The sequence below is a fragment of the Schistocerca serialis genome, chromosome 7 (genome assembly GCF_023864345.2).
Source record: "Schistocerca serialis cubense isolate TAMUIC-IGC-003099 chromosome 7, iqSchSeri2.2, whole genome shotgun sequence".
Lineage (NCBI taxonomy): Eukaryota > Metazoa > Arthropoda > Insecta > Orthoptera > Acrididae > Schistocerca > Schistocerca serialis.
The window spans coordinates 304,847,145-304,869,460 of record NC_064644.1 but is presented as its reverse complement, the minus strand read 5'-3'; the positions used below and the strand labels follow the sequence as shown (position 1 = coordinate 304,869,460).

General features: G+C 39.7%; 1 protein-coding gene across 1 annotated transcript in view; it reads right to left on the bottom strand.

The window, feature by feature from the left end:
• Positions 1-21,940, bottom strand: part of LOC126412294 (zwei Ig domain protein zig-8-like) — an 899,595-nt gene extending 877,655 nt beyond the window's left edge. Inside the window, exon 1 of the mRNA XM_050081809.1 lies at positions 21,590-21,940. Coding sequence (XP_049937766.1) covers positions 21,590-21,665 — 76 coding nt within the window. The 5' untranslated portion in view covers positions 21,666-21,940. The remainder of the gene's footprint in view (positions 1-21,589) is intronic.
• Between the last annotated feature and the right edge of the window lie 376 nt (positions 21,941-22,316).

Below are 22,316 nucleotides of genomic sequence, written 5' to 3'. Positions count from 1 at the left end.
AATTTCAAACTGCGTATTGTAACGGATCCCTATTTGGTATCCACGTAGAGCTTTTCGAAACAACACAAGTAGTGGTCTTCCACGAATTTCAGAGAGATAAAACTGAGTTTGGGGGAGGAAAGGGTAAAATTTAATAGTGAGAAATAATTTCATTTCTCATCTTGATCTGGAAGCTTTTCTTTCAGTGTTTGCTTACAAATAAATTTGTTTTTGGAAGCGTCCTCCTTGAGCATGATACGTTTCTTTCATTTCTTCTGTTATCCAGATACATGTTGCTGAAGTTTAGGAATCTTGAGTACGCTCTTCAAATGGTTCAAATGGCTCTGAGCACCATGGGACTTAACATCTGTGGTCATCAGTCCCATAGAACTTAGAACTACTTAAACCTAACTAACCTAAGGACATCACACACATCCATGCCCGAGGCAGGATTCGAACCTGCGACCGTAGCGGTCACGTAGATACAGACCGAAACGCCTAGAAGCACACGGCCACACCGACGGCCAGTACGCCTTTATTTTTTCCTGTTAAACAACAGGAAAACTCTGCTTTTACTATATGTGCATATATAAAGTGGAGCTTTTAGGAAAATAGTTACAACTATAAAAAACAGACCAACTTTTCTATTCAAACTCCGTTACCTCGTACTGTGTTTTGGGTTGCAGTTTGTCATCTACAACCGTATAGAAATTCATGAAAGAAAGTTATTTACCTCTAAATATTACGACTGGGATCATTTTGATTAGGCTCAACATTAATTAATTCTTTGTAGCACATGGTGTGCGTGCATGCATGCGTATGTGTGTGTGTGTGTGTGTGTGTGTGTGTGTGTGTGTGTGTGTGTGTGTGTGTGTGTTCGCAAAGCAAGTGAGACGTATGCACACACTGACACAGTCACATACACATAGGCAGAAACACACAGACACACACACACACACACACACTACGATCTTACAGACGCAATTAATTGATGTTGGGTCTAACCACAATGTAGTTCAGTAACTTCTCTACATGTAACTCCATGCGGCTGCAAACGACTTAAATGTGAAAGGAGAACAACCGTAATGGAAATGACAATGATAATAATAATAATAATAATAATAGTAATGATAACAATAAAAATAATAGCCAGCCGTAGTGGCCGAACGGTTGTAGGGGCTTCCGTCTGGAACCGCGTGAGAGCTACGCTCGCAGGTTGGAATCCTGCCTCGGGTATGGATGTGTGTGATGTCCTTTGGTTAGTTAGGGTTAAGTTATAGGGGACTGTTGACCTCAGATGTTATGACCCATGGAGCTCAGAGCTGTTTGAACCATTTGAACCTATATAATAATAAAAATGCCAATAATAATAAAAGGTACATATAAAAAACTTTGTAAGCTTCTCAAATGCGCCAATACTTTCTTAAAAACTCGAACTTATGTGTGCATAATTAGTAAGAGAGCATTTTTGCTGTTGTCTAGTAATAGGAATATAAAAATCCAGCCGGCCGGTGTGGCCGTGCGGTTCTAAGCGCGTCAGTTTGGAACCGCGTGACCGCTACGGTCGCAGGTTCGAATCCTGCCTCGGGCATGGATGTGTGTGATGTCCTTAGGTTAGTTAGGTTTAAGTAGTTCTAAGTTCTAGGGGACTGATGACCTCAGTAGTTAAGTCCCATAGTGCTCAGAGCCATTTGAACCATTTATAAAAATCCACTGATGATGATAAATATTCTGCGAAGCATGTCTAAATAAGGGAAGACGAGAAAGAACTTTGTTTTGCTCAAGGTGGATCCCTTCCAAAAACAAATACAGTTTCATTTCAGTTTTCATGAGGGTACAGATTGAAGTAATTACCAAAAATCACCGCCAATATTTCTACATATTGAAAATAAATTGATGACAGTGGATTAATGTATACATCAATGTGTTTCCGGATTTCTTTCATGTAATTGACCAAAAGTGGTAACTGCTACTGAACATGTGTATTATACGAGATGGTACACAAGCAAAGCAATTAAGAGAAAAAGAAAAACTGTAATTAAGTAGACCTTAGAGTGTAACAACAGTGACACAGCTTTATTTAATATGAAATGTCACTGTTCATTAGCTTATTAATTAGTCTGCCAGAATTCAACCCGCTGCTGGTTTTATGCATTTCATTTGTCCTGTGTCGAGTGAAATCAAGTGTCGACACCGACAGAGTCCGCTGTGAACATGTCGCCTACGTCATTTAGCCAGACGCGGACGCCGCTTTACGGGAACACAAATACCAAACAAAACATTAGAAACGCTTGAATAAAATCCCTGTGGAATATTAGCGTGATATTTGCTTGGAGTGTATCACACAGGTATTGCAGCACAGACACAGGAAAAAAGACGTTTGGTTCTTTTATACAGGACCAAGCACTGTGTCTGAACAGTATTTGCATCATGTGACTGGACAAACACAAAAATAAATAACTTGATAGTGTTAGACGAATACTGTTCCGCCGCGCTTTAACGTTATTATAAATCGAGTTCGTGTGGAATATGGTGCACAGATCTCAAATTGGCAATATCTTATTGGAAAGAGTTCCCACTCTTTATTTCTTTTCATTTATTCTTTATGTACAGACACGATGTTGTAACTGGCTATAAATTTCCATTAATATTCCCAAAATGCCCTCAAAACATGCTCAGATAAAAGTTATTTAGTGACAGTTCCATACTTTTGGACCCCTTTTCTTTAGATTATCCTTTTCTTACGAAGCTTTCCTAAAGAAATTAATGGTTACGTCTGAACAATAGTATCTGTATCTTTGAAGAACATTGAGGACACCGTATCAGAACATCAGTCTTTGCACTGAAACTTCTGTGTTCGGGAATTCACTGCAAAGGTTTCCCTTCTTTTTTGTTTGTTATGTACTTGAAGTTACGTATTAGAGTGTAAAGTAGGCAAGTTGGTCCAAGACAAGAAAATGAAAATATCTACAACGAAGCTCCAAATGAAGGAGAAGGTGAAACGAACCATCTGTAAGTGATTCGCAAGCAACATATCGGCCACCTAATTATCTCGATTTTTCTTCTCCTTCGGTGTTCAACCCTGGCACTGATTTCAGAGAGCACGCCTTCCCAGTTTTCTGTCTGCTTCAACTTCATATCTGCATATTTAGGGCACCCTATATGACTCATAAGCCAGTGACCTTGCTGCTGTGGTAACGCCGGTTCGCCTAAGATTAGCGAAACTAAACGCTGTCTGGCAGGGACAGAACTTGGACTGGTGGCTATTCGGGTCTGCCGAGCGCTGATGGTAAGCGGAGTACATTCAGCCCTTGTCAGAACAACTGAGGAGCTACTTGATTGAAAGGTAGCAACCCCGGTCACGAAAACTGACAACAGCCGGGTGAGCTGTGTGCCGACTACGTATCTCTCCATGTCCGCATCCAGTCCCGCCGATAGACTGAGGATAACCAGACGGTTGGGCGGTGTCTTTGGGCCTTCCAAGCCATGTACAGACAGAGTTTAGTTTAGTTCAGTTAGCTTTACCTTATTTCTTCATCAGCAACCCACTTAGCTATCTTTACAATGACATTACTGTGCCTTAAAATGCGTCCTATGATTTTGCCTCTTTTTGTCTGGGTGTGCCTCCAGAACGAACTGGTTTCCTGTACCCAACACCTCTTCATTGACCACTGGATATTGATTATCTATTTATATACCGTAATCTCTATCAGACCGCCTATACCTACCACCAGTCTCATGTTACTATACTTCTCCATCTCTTAACATATTTCCCACTAACCTATCCCTTACTCTGTTTTCGACTGAATAAGTTATTTAGTCCGGAACCGCGCGACTGCTACGGTCGCAGGTTCGAATCCTGCCTCGGGCATGGATGTTTGTGATGTCCTTAGGTTAGTTAGTTTTAAGTAGTTCTAAGTTCTAGGGGACTAATGACCACCGATGTTAAGTCCCATAGTGCTCAGAGCCATTTGAACCATTTGAATAGGTTATTTGTTCTACAGTCCCTTTAGAACGTTAGTAATAACCATTCGCATTCGTGTATGTGCACTATCTTCTCAGCAGTTTGTAGGTAAATATATCGAACGAAAGAGGTAAAAAGTAGACAGATTTCCCATCAGAAATAGACCAAGGTCCATAAAAGTATTCTGTTTTTAATTATTGACAAAAGAGATTTAAAATTCGAAAAACAGTGGGCGGGGAAAAACATACGGTCTGTGGAGATTTCAGGTATAAAGCGGAATGTTTCTCATGATGTATTGGGAAGCCTAGTGATTCTAGTAGTATTCTGGGCAGAACTGGGGAATGGAGTGAGGGCAAGGACAAAGTAGGCGTCAGGTCCTACAGGTACATAGTCCAGGAGCAGCCAGGAAAGTGTTTGAACGACATCAGCCGTGTCACAACGCTATTTCGAACGGCGATTTCGGGTGTTACAACACTGGCTCGTTTTATAAATAGAAGAGTGTCACGTAGACGCTCACCGAATGGATGCACCAAAACACGCGTTGCGTTTCAGGCAGATGTATGTTTCTTTTAACACAACACGTTCATTATGCATTCAAACAAGTAATAGGGTCACTCACTGAATCATAACTAATTAGGAGTCTTTGGGGCGGGTTCCGGTCCGAATTATTTCATATCCGAATTTTACAAATTTTTCTGACATAGTTACCAAAAGCTATAATTAGGAATATAGCGTACAGTGTTTCTAGTGGTTCATGGAAAACTAGGTGAATCGTCTTTTTTGTTGGCCAGCGTATTGTCGAGACTGGACTGTCAAACAAGACAGATTCATATTCGTTTTGGACCAGTGACGAGAACATAATTCTCATACATGCATTTAGGAAGGAACTTCGCACTATACGTTGGAACAGCACGGACATTTCAGTATCGTATCTATATACCAAAACTGGGTCAGTGACATTCAATTAAAATATCTCCACTGTACATGAATGTACATAATTGATGTAGGAGTGCAGGTTGTAGATAAATGATCGATGACACAGTGACGTTTAGTTCTGGTCATGAGGCGTAATCGGACAGCCTAATGGTAAGCTGACCGCCCGCGATAAGCCGGAAATTCGGGTGTGAGTCCCGGTCCGACAGAAATTTTCATTGTCCTCATTTCATTATACACCTAATAGTAGTCCACATTACCAACAACGTATATATTTCATGTATTTCATAACGGCTGTATTTGCCACAGTGCCAGTTCCTACTGACATGCGTTCATCTCTGAAGGAAGTTGGAATCGCACGATTGAACAACACAGGCTCTGCAATATTGAATCGAATCGTAATGTCACAAAAGTCGACTTAGCAATACCAAACACCTCTACATCACTCTGAGGAGACACACCAGCTTGGTAAACCGCACGAAGTAACCGCACAGTCTGTAGCGGATTGCCACGGTTCGTGCGGCTTCCCGCATTGGGGCGTAAGTTTGTTTTAGTTCTATAGAAACATCCTACCAATATGCAAATTTCCAGCTTGGTAAGTACTGTCGTTTGGTTTTAATCCTAAAGAATTTTGTTTACTCCTAACGCTCGTCTTTATCACTGCATCCTAAAGTGCAACACATTATTTGTAACAAATCAAACAAATGGAATTAAACACAATTCGCCACGTGGTTTTCAGAAAGTGAATTCAACTGGATTTGATTTTTTTGTGTGCTTGTGACCAACAATGACGCATAAATCACTCATTATTGGCCCTGGGTCGCCAGATTAGACTGACCTAATTATCGAACATTACCTTAAGAAAGCATTTGCTGAGCTGAGGGTGACACAATAACATCTTTAGTAAACGTCATAAATGATAGGTGTTATTACTAGCTGCACATTTCAATAATTTCTTTTACTTTTAATTTTTTGGTAAATGTCATGCACGTTTCAAATTTCAAATAAAACCGAATGCATAATTCGGCTTTTACCATGTCGACACTCGATTTGTATTTAGCGTCAGGCCATAAATGATTCATGTGGCTGAGAACTCTTTCCACACTGGCATTGTTGCGTGGAACCTCCATTACCCTTTTGATGATTTTTTGTTTTAGGGAAATCAATAAACAGATCAGAGATATGAATGTAATTGTATGACCACCGAACCACTCACTTCAATGCCGAAAGCCGAACACGGGGCTGGAGTGCCGAACACTTCAGTAAATGTCGAGCATCTGGTAACCCAGATGGGAAGGGAAGAGATATCTTCAATCCCCCAAACAATAAAAGCGGTCTCCGCGAATGATGTCTGGCAGTGTCTCACTTCGTGATAAAAACAATTCCGAAATATAGCGGATTCCGAATTACTAAAGTCCGAAATACTGAAGATCTACTGTACAAGTGAACTTGTGTTAAAGTAACAAAATAGGCAACCAAAGTCTGACACCTGAAACGTTTATTTCCTTATATCCATGATACAATATATGAACATAATTTTCCTATTTCCATTACTTACCCGCTCTCGAGATTGTACAGCCGTACCTTACGAGTTGAAATCAATCATCATTTTAATAACAGAGGAGAAGAAAAGCGTTTAACATGTGATGTAAAGTGAAGAATACATATAACAAGTAACAGCGTTCAGCAACTTTTTTGGTCTACTCTACCGATAAGTAAACATTAGTCTTGAAAAACTTTTTTTTAACTTCAATGGCAGTGTTTCTAATAAAAAGGATTTTCGTTCATACTGAAAGACCTAACATCATGTTTTGGTTCGGCCTAATGGCCCGAAAATGTTTCCGTTTTTGCGCTTTGCGTTAATACCTATTTCTAAATCTGAAGATGGTGGTCTGACCCATAGAAACGCGTAACCATTAAAGAAACGAGTGACTTACAGAAAAGTGTTAAATTTTAGTCGTAGTTATCGCGATCTGCCTCTTGCGGATGAAATAATTAAATCTATAGTGTCTTTCCTGAAAATTGTTCTCTAAAATGGAGCCTTACAGAAAAGTGAAACACGAACGTTAAATAGCACATACCAGAAGTCAATAGAAAGTTTTGAAATGTAGTCTTGCGAGGACAGCTACAGCGAGTCAGTCTTCGTACTGAAGCAGACTACAGTAATCACATTACTGAAAACGTACCTGACCCTGAATACAGTGCTCGGAACACGCTATTATTTTTACATAAATATTTATCTACAACGAATGATTTGTATTAATAGAACCTTTGGTGTAGTAAATATTTAGACACTAAACGCACTAGAACCCCCGAATATCGAGAGCATCCATGCTGAAGGCGATCAGTAGCCGAAAACACAGACTACTGTTCAATATCAGAGTAGAGTGCCTTACATTAGAGGTAGCTGTGCAACAACATTATGTCAATGTATCCAACCAATGGTGTACAGTTTTAAAACACTGGTAAAATGACTTGATCATCACAAAATTTGTTGAATTAATAATAGGGGTATTTATGTCTGCGATCAGTTTGCTTATGAGGCAGCATCATCTGGAAGAACATACTACCATAATTTTAACTATATACTCACATGCCGTTTTAGCTATTATATGTGTTTCCTGAAATGATCCCTTGGACCAAGAACACTAACACAAGTAAATAAGAATATTATTAAAGCAATAAATTCGGTAGCCAAAATGATGTGTTTCAGATACTGGATTACAACCCGATAGTGTACACCAATGTTCTTCGAAATTATTACTAAATTCATTGCGTAGATTTGGTCTACAAACACTTACTTCTATATTCGCAGAGAAAACCTTGGAAAATTTCGATCTCAGAGTAATCAATAAAATGCTTGATCCAGTGGTTGCACAAACAGACGGTATGTTACTGCTGTGCTACCGCTAGTCACCTCAGAACAGTTGTAAGTAATGACTAGGAGTAAATACGTCCCAATAACATATTATTTATTATTATATTATTTTAATATTTATTATTTAGTGTTGCATTACTCTACCACTCTATACCACCATCAGTACTGTGAAGTTTTTAATGTCACAACCCGTCGAAGTCCCGGTATGCAATTAGCAAATGGCACCCTGTCACATGTTCTGTGACCTATTTACAATTCTCGATTTATGGACGAAGGGAGATGTTATCAGCTTCAAATGGCGGAACAGAAAAATGCCTAATCAGAATCAATGGGTTCAGGTTTTTTTCGATACATCTGTTCCGCATTTCATATTTTATACGCGAATAGTTTACGTAGTTCACCCAGAGGTGTTGACACGAAACCACGTTGGCTACTGGGAGAATCAGCTCCATATCGTAAATAGTTACTAGGGTAATCACACCGCTCCGTAAAGAGAATCGAGATAACAGTCGAATGTTGTTTGAGAGTGATCCCTAACGTGGTACAAATCTCTTCGAACATCGTTACAGCAGCGCCATAACCATTTTTGCTCACTTTATATTTACGCGGAACAGCAGTTGCCTCTCTTCCACCACACTAACGAGATGAAAAATTGCTATAGATTTGGTACTACGTCCGCCCGCAAACAGATACGCCAGAGAGAGCACTGCAGTGGCGAATACAGAGGCAGATGAAAGGACCAAAATGAAAATCATGAATACTGACTTTTAAGATTCACATAGAAGTCGACATTGACTCTCTTCGTACCAAAATACGATTCATCATTGAGCATAACACTTCTTGTGCAACACAAGTACGACTTATGTCTAATTTTATTTGATCTATTGGTACTACATGATTACAGCTGCTTATCTTTTCCTTATGCGGACTCTAACACATCTCTTAAAAAATTGTGACAGTATTTGATTATTTGCTACTATACCTGTAATGCTCGCAAATAAATAAAATTTCCAGCCATCTTTGAACAAGAGAAAACGTCATTGACATCAGTGACGACGACAGTACGAATTCCATGGTGTTTTCTCCATGACCTTTAATTTCCCATGGACTCATAAATGTATGTGTGTTATAGGCTGTGAAGGTTATGGTATGCAAAAGCCCAGAACTCCGATTTCACGTTATCACTGATATACCAGACGAACACCAACGTCCACGTTTCGGACGAAACAAGCAGTGACTCAGTTTTGATCCATATGAAAGCAATTTTCAATGTGCAGTGTAATTTTACCGCAGATGTGTTTCGTGCTTGGGTACAGAAGTCGATACAAGTCAGCTTCGGGACTTATTTTTAGTATGTTACACAAATATCCGAAATTCTGCGAATGGGTTTACATGACAATCATACCCCAACTATGAAATAGTTTAAGTTCTGCACATGCTTTTGCAGCCATTTACAAATGCATATTTCAACCAGTGCCATAAATATAACGCCAGACCATGAAAATAATCATCGAATTTGTAATATTCCAAACAGATTACTCAGTTGTCATTCCGAAACTGATTCGAACTGTAGAAAAGATAATACCTTATCTCCATACCAGGACTGTGTCTTTGTTTCACTAACACTAGTTTAGCAGTCACCCAATCGCAATTGATAATGTCAAATTAAGACAGTGTAATGACAATAGTGATGGAACTATCACCTTATCGCTGGGGAGTTCCTGAGTATATGGGTCTCCATAATCGAAACTATGTGAGAAATTACGTAATGCTATATACAGTCGCCTGAGTAAGTGACCAATAGTTTTTCATTCTGCCACATAATAACGGCAAACGTCTTAAATAAATCCAGCTTTGATTTAAATACTGTATGGTGTTTCATATTTAACCTTTCAATTTATCATTTGAGATACCTTTTACCGAATTTTAGTCTTCGTAATATTTTCACCGTGAGTCAGAGATAAAGCTACTGGACTGAGTCCAAAGTCCCATCACAGAACAGTACTACTGTGTAAAAACTTTAATACCATGTAAGCTGAGAGTTTCATAACAATAGAGAATCTTGGCACTCCCATATCTTGCAGTTTCAGGCTTAAATCGTTTATTTGTGAGTAGACATAATGACTGAAGACAGGCAGCGCACTTAGTAATCTTACACAGAATCGATCTTCATTAAGTTGAGGCGTACGTTATTTATGTTGCAGGAGTTTAGACTCGCACATTATTTACAAAATAAATTTAGAGAAACAATATAAATTCAGATTGAGGAAACGTAAAAGCGTATCTGATCTAAACGATGACGGAGGCAATAAGGAAGAAAAAGAAATTAGGAGGAAGAAGTAAAGAATTAGGAAATGCATGAAAGAGAAACCAAAAGCTTGCATTACAAATCTACAGCACAATACATACAAAACAAAGGCGCAATGTAAAGGAGAACGTAGCTATGCTAAGGAAACAGTGTGAGGAGTCCGTCAAGAAACCTGGGATAGAATTATGTGAAAGATTGAACATGATGTCCATGGTAGAAAAGAGATAGCTTATTAATTCCTCGATCATCCAAACAAACAGGAAAAAGATTCTACACGACTGCACGTAAGAGGCAAAAAAATGACGATAAAACGCTGTCTAATATTACAGGTAGAAAGCAATGATAAAATTGAACTAACGGAATCAGACCCAGAAAGCAAGATAGTGAAGTATACCCAGAAGGTAATATTACATTCGAAGACATAAAAGAAGCATTAGAGTAGATAAAGAACAGAAATTGAGCAAAATCCGATACTGTTAATGAAGACTTTATCAAAACAGGAGGATTAATATTTATACTGAGACTGTAGCTTTTAATAAATGAATGTTGAAAATGGAAGACTGTACACGACTCTTGAAGACTGGTAGAAGTAAAAAATTCTATAAAAGTGGCACTAGAAATGCTTGTGAAAATTGCACTGGTAAAGTCTCTTCACACTGACTGTGATTTGTAAGCACGAATAATTAATAACAAACCGGCTAGAATAGCTGACCACCTCTTGCTGAAGGAACAGAAATCGGCAGGAAGTGCAAAACTGCTAAGCAGCGATGGCTAGAGGACAAATGTAAGGATTTACTGGCTTATCTCACTAGGTGTAAGATAGATACTGCCTACAGGAAAATTAAAGAGACCTTTGGAGAAAGAGAACCATTTGTATGAATATCAAGAGCTCAGATGGAAACCCAGTTCTAAACAAGAAGGGAAAGCAGAAAGGTGGAAGGAGTATATAGAGGGTCTATACAAGGGCGGTGTACTTGAGGACAATATTATGGAAATGGAAGAGGATGAAGATGAAATGGGAGATACGATACTGCGTGAAGAATTTGACAGAGCACTGAAAGACCTGAGTCGAAACAAGGCCCCAGTAGTAGACAACATTCCATTAGAACTACTGACGGCCTTGGGAGAACCAGCCATGACTAAACTCTACCATCTGATGAGCAAGATGTATGAGACAAGCGAAATACCCTCAGACTTCAAGAAGAATATATTAATTCCAACCCCAGAGAAAGCAGGTGTTGAAAGATGTGAAAATTACCGAACTATCAGTTTAATAAGTCACAGCTGCAAAATACTAACGCGAATTCCTTAGAGACGAATGGAAAATCTGGTAGAAGTGGACCTCGGGGAAGATCAATTTGGATTCCACAGAAATGTTGGAACACGTGAGGCAATACTGACCTACGACCTATGTTAGAAGAAACATTAAGAAAAGGCAAACCTACGTTTCTAGCATTTGTAGACTTAGATAAAGCTTTCGACAATGTTGACTGGAATACTCTCTTTCAAATTCTAAAGGTGGCAGGGGCAAAATACAGGGAGAGGAAGGCTATTTACAATTTGTACAGAAACCAGATGGCAGTTATAAGAGTCGAGGGACATGAATGGGAAGCAGTTGTTGGGAAGGGAGTGAGACAGGGTTGTAGTCTCTCCCCGATGTTATTCAATCTGTATATTGAGCAAGCAATAAAGGAAACAAAAGAAAAATTCGGAGTAGGTATTAAAATTCATGGAGAAGAGATAAAAACTTTGAGGTTCGCCGATGACATTGTAATTCTGTCAGAGACAGCAAAGGACGTGGAAGAGCAGTTGAACGGAATGGACAGTGTCTTGAAAGGAGGATATAAGATGAACATCAACAAAAGCAAAACGAGGATAATGGAATGTAGTCGAATTAAGTCGGGTGATGGTGAGGGTGTTAGATTAGGAAATCATACACTTAAAGTAGTAAAGGAGTTTTGCTATTTGGGGAGCAAAATAACTGATGATGGTCGAAGTAGAGAGGCAAGGGCAAGGAAAGGGTTTCTGAAGAAGAAGAATTTGTTAACATCGAATAGAGATTTAAATTGTCAGGAAGTCGTTTCTGAAAGTATTTGTATGGAGTGTAGCCATGTATGGAAGTGAAACATGGACGATAACTAGTTTGGACAAGAAGAAAATAGAAGCTTTCGAAATGTGGTGCTACAGTAGAATGCTGAAGATTAGATTGGTAGATCACGTAACTAATGAGGAAGTATTGAATAGAAAAGGGGAGAAGAGAAGTTTGTAGCACAACTTGACAAGAAGAAGGGACCCGTTGGTAGGACATGTTCTGAGGCATCAAGGGATCACAAATTTAGCATTGGAGGGCAGCGTGGAGGGTAAAAATCGGAGAGGGAGACGAAGAGATGAGTACACTAGGCAGATTCAGAAGGATGTAGGTTTCAGTAAGTACTGGGAGATGAAGAAACTTGTGCTGGATAGAGTAGCATGGAGAGCTGCATCAAACCAGTCTCAGGACTGAAGACCACAACAACAACGAGACCTCCAGTGATTAAATCAGTCTATCTATATAGCGAATAAGACTAGGTGAGGCCGAAAAACATAATTTTACGAAGTAAAAGCTACACCTCCGCACATATACAGAAGTGAGACCTGGACAATAATTAAAAAAGACCAAACAAGGATATAATCAGCTGAAATGAAATGTTTAAGGAAAGGAAAAGAATATACTCTGAGAGATAAAAACAATAATTGTGACATAAGGAGAGAATTAAATGTATTTTGAATAAATGAAAGAACAGACTACTAGATCGCCAAACGAAAGACGCATATTCAAAGAACCGTGAACGGATGAATAAGTAGATAACTAACAGAGTACAGACCTAAAGGAAAGTAAGATACAGGATGACCAAGGAAAAGATGGCTTTTCTGAAGAAGAACAGACTATAAGCCTGTTCTTCGAAGAAAATCAGAGGATGAATTTCGCAAATGACAATTTACTCTTTAATATATCTGTTATAAATCTGCTACAGAATATGACTATCAGCGTGACAGAGCGCGATTCCCATTTCCGTCAATAATTTTGATTGGAGGACTAGCACAAAGCACAATCAATCATCCGTACGATAATACGTAAACGGAGGTGTCGAGACTTTTGATTCTAAAGGTGGTTGTAACTACTTTATCTGTCGAGTACTGACTGTACACTCCTTCAATTGCAGAAGCTTATGCAGAAGACAGCACAAAAGTTAATCACCTTTCCCTAGTGGTCTCTTTATTACACAACATATCGGTCTAAGAATAGGCTGCCATCATAGCAGAGCGAAATCTGAGCCCTCATAGAAGTATCGTATCATCACTACACGACACACGCAGTTGAAAGTCTCCAATTCCCCGCCAGGTATCTTTCTCGTCATTATCATAAAATAGACTGCACTTGGTTCTAGTCTTCCAATAAAAAAATATATTCTCTGGTACAATAAAATGTACCAATAATTCTCTATCATGACAAGTAGCTTTTAACAGGGAACTACTGTTTGGTTCATATACCATTGTGCTTTCCGATTCCTAGAGAGTTTTTATTTGGGGCTCATTGAGTACGAATCATAAAAACCGAAGAAAATGCATGTTAGAAGGTTGTGAGAGTCATAGCGTTTCTGGATGTTCGTCATAATATGGTGTAGATAGATGTACACGTGTTCCGTGATGCTTGTCTATCCTACTCTGTAAAAAATAAAAAAAAAGTTTCAGGTCTCATCACTATCTTCAGAAAACTAGTCAACTAAATCTGCGTCAATTCCTGCGCGTCTTGTTTCCTGTTCTCAGTTAACCTGTGTGTGACATATCGGAAACTGATGTTGTCAATCCACAGTTCCTCCAATATAGTTCTGGGAAGTTTTCACCGTATTACGTCAGCGTTTGCTACCCTTCACCGATATTAAATGTTGACATACTTGTTGACAATTGACCCGAAATCAATGCGAATTAAACAGTTTTCTTTCCCTCTGAAAAGAGATTGAGCGAACTGTAATCATATGTTTTGTTTCGTACTCTTGCATCACGATCGTTTACGTTTCCATAACCTTAAGGTGCTATTTTGAAAACAGTAAATAAAAATATAAGTAACTGGCAGTCACATTTCTTCGTGGAAGAATTGTGACTCTAGTCTTGACACTAGCTGTTTTATACGTAAAAAAATCTGTTGCATCTTTGTGTGATTGATGTTACCAATTAAATATCATTCTATTCGCCTATCTGTTTAGGTGTACAACAAAAAGAAGCACCCAGTCCTTCCACCCATTCTGTTCACCGAGATCTCACGTTCACCTACAACTCGTAGTGTATCTATTAGATCACATCATGATGCCACGCCTCCAGTGTTCGCATTAGGTACATTAAACGTAGAAATCGGGTTAGACGATGTCATAAAGACGGATCTAAATTGAATTACCAACAGTTGCATTAAGCGCAAAATGCCAAATATAAAGTCGATATATGCATTGAAAGCATTTAAAACCGTACAGACAAGACCTGCAACAACATTAGCATAAGTAGTTTGCAAGCATCCGTTTTCGCTTACCTTGCAACGGTAGAGAATTTGTCTGAATATGGTTCTATGGACCGGATGCTAGGCATTAAGTCTGAATTTTAATCATGCTGATATAAATATACATCGAGAGTACCGACCGCAGCATCGCCAAGGAATCGGAGGTACACTGTAGAAGTGGAGCAAGCGTTCAACGTTACTCTGCACACACGTAACACATAACTACACACACACACACACACACACACACACACACACACACACACACACACACACAAACACACGCACATTTTTCTGCCTTTTCGTATTCCTGTAGCTACGAGGCATTCGCGCGCTTTATTTTCGTGGTATTGTTAAAAGCAATATGAATACACAGAATCTTCCTTTCGTAAAAGAACTAATTTGAGTATGTCAATATGTATTCCTCTTTATGGGTAGCATTTTTGTTGCATCACGTTGGTATTTTATATAACCAACCTGTCTACAGGACAGCTTATCCAACTTATCTATAGCATTCTGATTCCCATCCACTCTTTAGTCCCAGTATTGTGTCTCACTGTTTACAGGCACAAAACGCGTGGGTGTTTTCAGCTCGTTACTAAATGCAAATAAGTAGGAGGCCGGGTTGATAGGAGATGAAGTACAGGTTGCAATAATATGCGGTACGGCTCACTGTTAGAGAGAAGGTTTATTATTCAAGAAACACATAGTACAATGAAAATTACTTATCTTCAGTAGTTTGTAGGGCTGCAGCTACGGCTATAACTAACACAACATATTCTCAGGGACTAAGCCTGATGGGCCCTCCTCAGAGAATCAATGCAAACAGAAGTGGCTGAGGCCCGATTATGAAAGTGCGTCTGCCTAGGTTGAAATCTAGCTAAGAAGTAAACAAGGCACACTCCAGTTCCGTCGAGATGCACAGCCCGCTGGAGTGCGCTGTGCTCGGCAGACGACGGGCTGCCGACCTTACTTTGATGTGGCGTTGTTGTAGTATCTGTGGCAATGATACTACACCAAGAATCCCTAAGGTTTTTGGATGAGTACATACAGTTGTTATCCAAGGTGCGACAGATGGTATAATCCGTAGAGACCGTTTTCTGTGTCATCACTCCATTAAGTAATCGTTGGAAACCATGAGATTCCTGCTTGAGAGTGAAAGACAACTGAAACTGAAATTCACTTTTAAACATCTTCGTTGCGAAATTTTATAGGCGTGTTCGTCAGAGTTTTTGTTTCTAAGCACAATGTGATTAAGATAAAACCTAATATCATGCACATTATTACCCTACATCTATATCTACATGGATATTCTGCATATCACATTTAAGTGTCTGGCAGAGGGTTCATCGAACCAACTTCACAATTCCCTATTATTCCAATCTCGTATAGCGCGCGGAAAGAACGAACACCTATATCATTCCGTACGAGCTCTGATTTCCATTGTTTTTTAACGGTGATTGTTTCTCCCTATATAGTTTGGCATCACAAAAATGTTTTCGCAATCAGAGGAGAAAGTTGGAGATTTGAGTTTTGTGAGAAGATTGCTCCGCAACGAAAAACGCGTTTTTTAAATGAGGTCCATTGCAAATCCTGTATCATTTCAGTGTCACTCTCTTCCCTATTTCACAAAAGTGATACCCTACTTTGAACTTTTTCAATGTACTCTGTCAATCCTACCTAGGAAGGATACCACACCGCGCAGCAGTATTCTAGAAGAGGACGGAGAAGAGTAGTGCAGGCAGTCTCCTTAGTAGATCTGTTACATTGTCTAAGTGTCCTACGAATGAAACTTAGTCTTTGGTTATCCTTCCCCACAACATTTTCTATGTGTTACTTCCAATTTAAGTTGTTCGTAACTGTAATATCTAGGTATTTAGCTGAGTTTACGGCCTTTAGATTCGACTGACTTATCGTGTAACCGATGTTAAAAGTTTCTTGCACTCATGTGCATGGCCTAACACGCTTGGTTAGTTAGGGTCAACTGTCAATTTTCGCACTGTACAGATATCTTTTCTAAATCGTTTCGCAATTCTTTTTTGTCTTCTGATTACTTTACTAGTCGACAAACGACAGCGTCATCTGCAAACAACCTAAGACGGCTGCTCAGTTTGTCTCACAAATCGTTTATATAGATAAGAAACAGAAAATGACCAATAAAACTACCTTGGAGAAAGCATGAAATCGTTTCTGTCTTACTCGAGGACTTTTCAGTTAGTACGATCTGTGACCTCTCTGACAGGAAATCTCGAATCCAGTCACATAACTGAGACGAATTTTCATAAGCACGCAGTTTGACTACAAGCTGCTTGGGTGAAACAGTGTCAAAAGCCCTCCGGAAATCCAGAAATATGGAATCAATTTGAAGTCCCTTGTCAATAGCACTCAACACTTCACGCGAGTAAAGAGCTAGTTGTGTTTACAGGAACGATGTTTTCTAAATCCTTGTTGAATGTGTGTCAATAAACCGTTTTTTCCGAGGTAATTCGTAATGTTCGAACACAATACATGTTCTGAAAGCCTATTGAATATCGACGTTAATTATGTGGGCCTATAATTTGATGGTTTACTCCTACTACCTTTCTTGAATATTAGTGTGACTTGTGCATCTTTCCAGCATTGGGGTACGGAAGTTCCGGAGAGCAAACGGTTGCATATGATGGTTAAGTATGGAGCTATTTCATCAGCATACCCTGAAAGGAATGTAATTGATTTATAGTCTGGATCAGAAGACTTGCTCTCATTAAGTGATTTAATTTGCTTCACTACTCCTAGGATATCCATTTCTATGTTACTCATGCTGGCAGCTGTTCTTGATGCGAATTCTGAAACATTTACTTCGTCTTCTTTCGAGAAGGCATTTCTGAGTATTACAAGTAAAAAAAAGCAGACTGGATGTGAGTAATTATGACAATCACATCGGAAAGTATTAGAAGGATCGTTTAGTTACTTGTGTCTATACACTACAACAGAATATTAAAAAAAATGGCATTTCAGTCTTTGATCGATATTTTTTATTTTCAATGACCGGTTTCAGGCTAGCTGCCCATTTTCAGATCATATATTGCAGTTACAGAGGAACTTGTCAGTACAGAACTATCGTTTCGCTGTCATAACTCATTCGGTTCGCTGTCATTGAAAATAAAAAATAGCGATCAAAGACTTAAATGCCATATTTTTATTTAAAGAACGATCGCGGCAATCCCATTAAGACAATCATGTATAGATTTGATAAACAGAATATTTTATCCTCGCACCATAGAAAGAATACACTCATAGAATCAAGTGGCACCTTCGTAGCTGAAATTAATAACTACCTCTATGTTCCTAGGTAGGAGGTAACTACCATTTTAGTTCATATTGAGATTAATTAGAACGCACGTCAACCCATTAATTGCAGGAATGAAGACCAGAGATACTGGACAATATAGAGACTTGAGCTAAATTTGTAGCATTTCTAGAAACACTAAACCACTAAAGCGAATATAATTTTGCAAAATTAAGACTGAGTGGCCCTTTACTTTCTGAGAGTTAATAACGAATGACCCCAGTGTTCATAACTAGTAATGTTGTCTTGAGTAAGCTTGTAAGTGATGGAAGCGATTATTCACAGTATTTAAAATCGCTGTGTTCGGAATACACCAGTAAGAGAAATCTACTGTGATGTCTGTAAAGTAGAAAAACAAATACTGATTGAAGCACTCCTCTGCGATTTCTGATAGAGGCTGGTAATAAAATGGCGAAACCTCGTGGATTACGCCTTCGACAGCATAATATTTACTACGTGTTCCGTATAAGTTGAACAGAGAAAAAGAGACAGTGAGAATTGAAAAGACAAAGATAATAAAAGGATACTTCTGTAATAGTGTCTTTACCTATAATACGTAATTTTCTGGGTCGATAGTATTAATTAAATATCTAGCGATCAATTCACGTCGCCGACATTTCTGGTTTTGAACGATCTACTATTTGCCGGAATTCTACTCCGTCTGCTGTCGATGTTAAGTGAGCATGGAATGTAAATAACAAGTATTACTTACGAACTTAGGAATCTTACAGGCAGCACATTAGCATTTTCGCACAATACAAAAAAATTTTAATGGATTTCTTTCAGCGTTATTACATACATTCACACCTGCGATAAGTTGTAAACCTTATTTCAGTTAGTACCTGGAGTGAGATGAGTTCACTGCTCTCACAGAAGCGCATTCACTGTTGAATAGCAAGCAAACTTTGGACTAGAGTCTGTCAACTGACACGATGCAGAATGACCGATTTTCTTTCTTTTTCTGAGATTCAGTAACACAAAAAGTTTGTTGTATAACAGTTACTGGTAACATAAAGATCATATTGTCGTTACTGTAGGTCACAGTTGAGAGATCAAAAATAATTTCTTTGAATAGGTCTTTTACATCTTTGGTCCTTTATTGAAACAATACAAGAGCAAAACAATGAATATTGGAACTTTGCTATTGTCGTGGTAAGTGTCTAAAAGAGCAGGATCATGAGAATTTTTGTTCTTACAGACAACATTCTGGTAGGTACTCAAACCACTCACAAAGTTAAAAACAAGAAAGAAGGAAAGAGTGATATAAATTATGGTCATGTCGAGAGCGATACAGAATGAAGAAGCGAGAGCGCATTTAATTTCGGAAGTGACGTTTTCTGGGTTTGCTCACAAAGATGCGTCACCGCATCAGGTGAAATAAATTTTGTATACTGTACCACTTTCAGCTTTTTCCCATGAAAGAAGGTAACAGACGCCAGAGCAGTGGACCAACAAGCAATCACACAGCGGCTGTTTACGCTGTACCATATCCTTCCTTGATCATAAGCATTCTATGTGCAGATAGGCGCAAAAATGGGATGGCTGTCGCGTACGTAACCGTTATCAGATTTAAAAAGTAGTTTGAATATAATCGTGTTTCATCCCTATGCCCTACTCGCTGTATATAGATTTAGGAACCAATGCGACATATTTCTCTATTTCTATATACATGCTATCTCAGTAATCGCAGAAAGAACGCCGCTAGGTAACGTTTTCAAATTGATCTGAGGGACCTCAGCTGTTACATTTTTGGCTGTGGAGTATAAATGCTGTTTTCTTGTTATTTTTCATCAACTCATATGTGTTTGCTGCTTTTCAGTTACTTTATGTACGTTTCAAAGCAATTACGATGTCAACATTCGGCAGAAAAGTACAGTAATAAATGCTATATTCGGTTTATCTGGTGTGGTAACTATAACATTCACTTGTCTACTGTAAGGGACAATGACCTGTGGGATCATATTTAAGTAATACCCGCTGTTTCCAAATTTATTTGTCATCATGACTTTAATTCCATGGCGACAGTGTTTCAAGTATCAATAGAGCAGCAATCACAATTAACAACTTTCTGGAGACAAAGTCTCACAGTTTTCAGATTAACAGTATAAACCTTCAATGACGTTTCACGTGGATGACACTCCTTAAAATGACTGAAGATGAAGCCGTTGTTGCGTCGAAATCGACTGCAGGTAAATACAGAAATCAATAAATACAGCTGAGCAGAAAAAAGTAGTAAGTGAATAGCCTTATATCTCACAACACAATCCTGAACCTGATGCCTTTTTGGCATAGGTGAATACTACAAAATACGTCCTGATGAAATGAGTTGGTAGAGCACTTGCCCGCGAAAGGCAAAGGTCCTGAGTTCGATCCTCGGTCGGGCACACAGTTTTAACCTGCCAGCAAGTTTCATATCAGCGCACACTCCGCTGCAGAGTGAAAATCTCATTCTGGAGTGTCAAAATAGTTTATTTTTTCAAACATTACCTTCTGGAGCTTTGTAATCATTTGTTTTATTCACGTAACAATAATAGATAATTACATGCTGAAGGATTCGCAATATTTTTCATTACTACATTTTTATGGTGGATGGAATCAGCAGTTGTATTTGGTATTTTTATTATCAACTGTAGTTAAGATGCAGGTACTTGTACAAACAACAACGTTATGCATCGTTATAAAGATGTGTACAGAGATATTAATCGTTATTGCTACATTGTTCATACTCGAATCCCGTTGTGAGGGAAATGGTGGAAGGACGACATACAAAAGAGAAAGAGGAATTCAGATAGAAGGTAATGCTTGACTAAACTACGAACACATAGTTGACTATATGTTATTTTAATAATGATATTCAGTATTGTGATCCCCAACTTCTCAGTAACTATGACAATTTATATAACATTGCCATACATTCCGCGCGTCTTCGTGGGCATTCACATCGGATTACTCAAGACCAAAACACTTACTCGTTCTGTAATCAGTTACCGATGTGCGTTCTGTAGTAATCAACCACAATTCATTCGGAAGCGAGACTTAGTGATTAGGAAAGGAATGTCATACGTTCGAATTCAAAACATATTACAGCGCTCCTTAGGAGCCAAAGAAATTGTTTTAGAGAAATAAAATTTTTCACACCAATGAGCAGTACAACATAGTCTTCCATGAACGATCCCAGTCTCAGTAAAATCCTTCTGTTTTTACTGATATGTCATTTCACAAAACACTGCAAATGCTCAAATGCTAATATAACTGGTGTTTCGTATGCTCTTAAGGCGGCCTTCTTCAATCCATAGACTAACTTATCTGTAGAGCAGGTACTTCAGTATATCGCAATTCTAACGGTGTCATCACATCGGTAATCCTGTAACACTATTATAAAGGCAATATATTGAAGCAGTTAACTTCGTAGCCGTGTTACTCTGCGCCCTGAGGATGCCGGCGGCAGCATGACCGAACTGTCAGTTATTTCAGTTTTTTCACATATAATGTGAGATGAAACGGCATTACATTCGGAAGGATTTTAATGGGTCCAGTGTTTCCTGTGTATCAGTTAGAGTACAACTTGCATACGCGATGAGGAAGCTGAGATGCGAATAACAAGTCATAACCACGATTAATTACTTGTTAAGAATTAATAAAATAGAGTTATGTAGCGTAGCATAACTCACCGGGACGTGCAGCGGGTCCGGCGAACACCAACCAGACGATGCCGGCCACGGTGGCACAACCCACAACGCAGGCCATCACTGTCAGTACGTGAGGTACCCTAACACCCGGAGGATCACTGAGAGTCACTGAACAGGTCCCGCATAGCACTTCTACAGTAGTCAGACAGAGCTACACACGGTGGGCATGAACCGGGGGCCGAATTTTTTCTGCCCGCAGACTGCACGGCGAGTGCGGGTGACCTCACACGCACGCCGAGAGCGGCCGGTCGCCGCCTGGGCTGCTACCGCACAGGCTGGGCCCCATAGCTGCCGACTGGGCGCGTGACGCTGGTTGCCGCGCGCGCTTCGCGGGCTGCTTCCGCTGGCTGACGGCGCGGACGTCGGCGCAGGTGGCGGGCAGGTGCGGCCGGAGGTGTGAGCGGTATGGCGAGGTGTGGCGCTGGTGAAGGCGCCTGCCGGACTGAGGCGGCGCCGCCCACGCCCACCGGCGCGCGGCCCCGGGCCGCCCTGTGCGCATGCGCACTGTCGCCGCCGGCCGCGACCCCAGCCCTGCAAGCAAAACACTTCCGCCCTCTACCCTGATGCCAGGGTGAGGGTTGTTTCGAGTTACCCCCGCCGCGGCCGTGTAGGGGCCTGCAAAAGTAGTGAACGCTGACTGACAACGAGAAGGGAAGAAAATGGCATTTCATCAGCACTGTTTATGTTTCGTAATGCAATATGTGTCCTG